General features: G+C 48.3%; 1 protein-coding gene across 2 annotated transcripts; it reads right to left on the reverse strand.

The window, feature by feature from the left end:
• Window positions 1–649: 649 nt before the first annotated feature.
• crybgx (crystallin beta gamma X) lies at window positions 650–4,348 on the reverse strand. 2 transcript variants are annotated; one of them, XM_034287494.1, is made up of 7 exons: window positions 4,286–4,348; window positions 3,347–3,395; window positions 2,621–2,742; window positions 1,831–1,966; window positions 1,556–1,695; window positions 981–1,123; window positions 650–852 (listed from the first exon to the last, which is right to left on the reverse strand). In XM_034287494.1, the coding sequence occupies exons 1-6, from the start codon at window positions 4,327–4,329 to the stop codon at window positions 988–990; spliced, it is 627 nt and encodes a 208-aa protein (XP_034143385.1). In that variant the 5' UTR covers window positions 4,330–4,348; the 3' UTR covers window positions 650–852; window positions 981–987. The 2 variants fall into 2 exon arrangements, with proteins under 2 accessions (XP_034143385.1, XP_010896308.1); XM_010898006.2 differs by having other exon boundaries at window positions 650–1,123; window positions 4,286–4,347.
• Between the last annotated feature and the right edge of the window lie 214 nt (window positions 4,349–4,562).

Raw genomic sequence — 4,562 nt, forward strand, 5'->3', positions numbered from 1 at the left:
AGGGATCTTCAGTTACCACAGAGTCCCCTCCAAAAGACAGCACCTTGAATCCTCCAAAAATACTCCTGCAGAATCCGGTCTCCCATCCAGGGATCAACCAGGCTCCAACTTGCTCAGCTTCAGAGTTGCAGGAAGGCACAGTGCTATGCTACTTCTTCAAGCGTTTGGAAGTTAACTTTTTTGTTTTAGCTGTTGCTTCGTTTTATAGATTGTGTTGTTTAGTGTTCAAAACATGACCGTTTGACATCTGCTACCACGTGTACGGTACCTGTAAAGGTTTTGATAAAGGCGACATAAAGGCCGAACGACACTCACACTTCAAGGACTCGTTAGTGTGTTCGCTTCACCAAGAAAGCTGCTCCTCTGCACATAGTAGAAGCGCTTGCTGTCAACCTATGAGAAACACAAACTAGTGACATCATCGCCATCATCATCACCAACAAAAAAAGGGGAAAGTAAACCAGTTGTCTTTTTACTGTTTATTATTAAAATAGGTTTCTGGTTGCGATTCATAATGTGTGAGTTATTAAGCTGACAGAGTGTGACGGTAGGTGGGAGGTGATGTGTGTCTTGGCGCCCTCTTGCTGGCTAGGGGAGGGTTGAGGACGTGCTGTGTGAGGCTAGATGAGGGGATAGCTAGGGGAGATTTGAGGACGTGCTGTGTGAGGCTAGAGGAGGGGCTGGCTAGGGGAGGGTTGAGGACGTGCTGTGTGAGGCTAGATGAGGGGCTAGCTAGGGGAGAGTTGAGGACGTGCTGTGTGAGGCTAGATGAGGGGCTAGCTAGGGGACGGTTGAGGATGTGCTGTGTGAGGCTAGAGGAGGGGCTGGCTAGGGGAGGGTTGAGGATGTGCTGTGTGAGGCTAGATGAGGGGCTAGCTAGGGGAGAGTTGAGGACGTGCTGTGTGAGGCTAGATGAGGGGCTAGCTAGGGGAGGGTTGAGGATGTGCTGTGTGAGGCCAGGGGAGAGTTGAGGACGTGCTATGTGAGTCAGTTGCTGAAGCGGACTCTGCGCATGGAGCCCACAGTGCTGCTCTGAGAGCCCCAGTCAGAGGCGTTGCTGTAGTCCCGTTTCTCCAGGACATAGTGTGGACCTCTATAGTTAGGCTCCTGGTACACCACCCACCTGCGGAGACAGACAGACAGTCAGGCAGGCATGTAGACAGAGTGACAGACACAGACAGGCAGACAGAGAGGCAGGCAGACAGACAGACAGACAGACAGACAGACAGGCAGGCAGGTAGGCAGACCGACAGGCAGATAGACAGAGTAAAGCAGACAGGCATACACACACAAATACAGAAAGACAGAGACAGGGAGAGAGATGGAGCTATGAAACTAGTTCTGTGGTTGCTTGAACTAGGGGTCAGACATTACAACGCTGGGAGTATCTACTGACCAACCCAATCGGACCAAGCTGCAGTGTTTCACCTCCATAGAAGGTTGTCATGTCCCAGAAAAGTACTCAGAGGCCATGTGGGTGTATGGTGGCATTTAGGAAACGTGTTTGGACCAGGTGGGTTGGGGGTCGATGCGCTCCTACGAAAGTGTTACTCACGCTCCTCCGAGGATGCGGATGGAGGCGACCCGGTTGAGGCTGTAACGACTCATTAGGTTAGGGATGTCATCCTGCAGCTCCGTCTTCCTGCCGGAGAAGCCCGGTCTCTCAAACAGGTGAGCCCGGGCGGGAGAAGAATCCTAACAGCAGACAGAGCGTTTAGGTTTGGTGTGAGGGTGTCTGTGCTCGGATGTGTCTGTATCTTTCGGTGTGTTCGCATTTCTCTGTGTGTGTGTGTGTGTTTCCTTGGTCCACCAGTGTCCGCGCCATCTCACCTGTTTGATGGAGCGCACCGAGGACACATGGTCGACCTGAGCGCACCACTTGTCGTAGCAGTTGTACTCGCCCCTCTCTGACATGTCCCACAGGTACTGGCGTCCTCGGAAGTTCTCATGCTCGTAGCCCACCCATCTGAAACAAACACACACATGCACACACACACACACACACACACGCACATGCATGTGCATGAGAAACAAGCCCTGGAGATTGACAGACGCCCGGACAAATGAAAGCGGTGAACGACAGGTCTGAGGTAAATGTACTGCAAAATAAAGACAGATATATAAACGAGAAAAAGTGTGGTGCTTTAGAAAGCTTTAGATTTTGCCACCAGGGGGCGGTAATGAGCGTTTTACTGCAGTTTTAACTATGTGAGTGTGGTCATCTGGCCAGGCAGCTCATCCTGACCCGTCCCTCAGTGCATTTGACAGAAACAGGGACACACATCATAATATTGTTTCAACATCTGACTTACACTTAACAAGAATGTGAGTAACTCCTGCAGAATCCGGCACCAGATAATTAAATGAGAGTGCCTGTCTGCATCCAGATCCCGGTACCCAGATCCCGGCACCCAGATCCCGGTACCCAGATCCCGGCACCCAGATCCTGGTACCCAGATCCCGGCACCCAGATCCCGGCACCCAGATCGCGGCACCCAGATCCCGGCACCAGCCCGCCCTCCAGAAAACAAAGGCGGCGCGCTCTGACCCTAACCTGACAGTATCGTTTGTCATATTACTATGACATGTTAATCCCACTAGGCGGCGCTGCTCCACTTACGCTCCGCTCTCCACCTGCACAGAGTTGCATCTCTCTGGGAAGTTCTTGTCGCTTAGTTTCTGGCAGTCGGCACTTAGGTCCAGACGTCTGCCGGCGAAATTACGCTGTTCGAAAAGGGTCACCTGGCAACACAATCGCAACAACCACAACAGGACATCACCAACACCAACATTAAGGAAAACAACAACTATTTAAGTCAGTGTCTCTTTGCGTATGTGGTCAAATAAACTGCCATGAAATATATAAGAGAAGAGTGCTGAAATAGCAGGGGGTTCATGGGTACAGACTGTTAAACCACCCTAGGTGACTTCTATTATAATGGAGAATATTGCTGTCATATTGTGGGGTTGAGTGGCATAATGATGGAGTATATTTCTGTCCTGTATATTGTAGTGTTCAGTGGGATAATGATGGAGTATATTTCTGTCCTGTATATTGTAGTGTTCAGTGGGATAATGATGGAGTATATTTCTGTCCTGTATATTGTAGTGTTCAGTGGGATAATGATGGAGTATATTTCTGTCCTGTATATTGTGGGGTTCAGTGGGATAATGATGGAGTATATTTCTGTCCTGTATATTGTAGTGTTCAGTGGGATAATGATGGAGTATATTTCTGTCCTGTATATTGTGGTGTTCAGTGGGATAATGATGGAGTATATTTCTGTCCTGTATATTGTGTCCTATCTGGTGAAGGTGATGAAGTTGAAGATGAGGTTTGACCTACCCTCCCACTGGACCCGTAGAAGGCTCGTTGGAGCACAGACCCCAGCTTGCTGCGGACGCAATTTGGAGGATCTACCATTAGCGCATGCATTTTTAACCAGTCACCTCAAAAGTACACCCCACTGAATAAAGTAGCTGTCAGCCAAATCAGGGCTGGATGGATGAAGACAAAAGCAACACGTGTGAATGTACAGTTCCACATACTAAACATTAACACACATAATTCAGTTTAAATATCAATCAATTAAGCAAACCAAGCTGAAATGCAATTCAAGAAAATTTGAATTTTGAGAGCTTTTTGTTTTAACTGACAGCAAATCTAACACAAAGCTAGTTTTTGATTGAATTTGTCACCTGATTTAAAGAATTTGATTTATGTGTTTGCATACGACCAGAAAACCTATCCACACAGTCGTGTCCATAACTTACTCTGAGACTTTATTCTGGGTCCCAGTGGAAACATTTAGCCTACATAGCTCATAACTGTAGTAAACTAAAAAGGTAATGGTGCGGTTTGGAACTGCTCCCTTAGAATCAGACCTTTATAACTAACTATGGCATATTTTTTTGGCATTCGTGTTTTTATGCTTTCCCCATTAACAGACATCACGCGAGCCATCATTCAAAAGCAGATGGTTAAAAAGAGAATACTATACACAATCCTAAAAACACCTATTTCTACTTGATTCCTATGTCTATTTTAAGTTATGTGTATTCCACTGAAGAATATTTGAAACATTAAAGGTGATGATTGGGGTGACATTTGGTGTAATGTGCGTAGAGATCAAACCAAATTAGACAGAGACAAACATGCACACAGATGCCAGGGGGGCTCTGCAGGGGGGTCACGGACCGGCACCACCCCTGACCCCCACGCAAATGGGACAGGCACCACCCCCGACCCCCCGCCAGGCCCCTGACATCATCACCCTGAACATACCTGGTTTGTTGGGCTAGTCCGTAGACTTTAGTAAAGATGTTCATGTCAGCTCGTGGATGTCAGGTGAAGGGCCTTTAAATACAGCCGCACACAGGTCACAGGTCACAGGTCACGGGAGACACTGGAACTCTCAGAGTCCTTCTGCCCGCTCACGCTTTCAGACCCCTGTCACATTGATATGCAAAGCACCAGTTGCAGGTGTGCCGTGTAGCTGAGCACAAACGCCTGCGCACGCGCACAAATAAACACGCACACGCAGAAATGCGCACACGCACAA

This window comes from Esox lucius, chromosome 2, assembly GCF_011004845.1.
Source record: "Esox lucius isolate fEsoLuc1 chromosome 2, fEsoLuc1.pri, whole genome shotgun sequence".
NCBI lineage: Eukaryota > Metazoa > Chordata > Actinopteri > Esociformes > Esocidae > Esox > Esox lucius.

Coding starts and splice junctions, on each gene's coding strand:
- crybgx (XM_034287494.1), bottom strand. CDS start 4,329: ATGAACATCTTTACTAAAGTCTACGGACTAGCCCAACAAACCAG. Junction 3,396..4,285: donor GGACTAGCCCAACAAACCAG/GTATGTTCAGGG, acceptor TTGCGTCCGCAG/CAAGCTGGGGTCTGTGCTCC. Junction 2,743..3,346: donor TCTACGGGTCCAGTGGGAGG/GTAGGTCAAACC, acceptor TTGTGTTGCCAG/GTGACCCTTTTCGAACAGCG.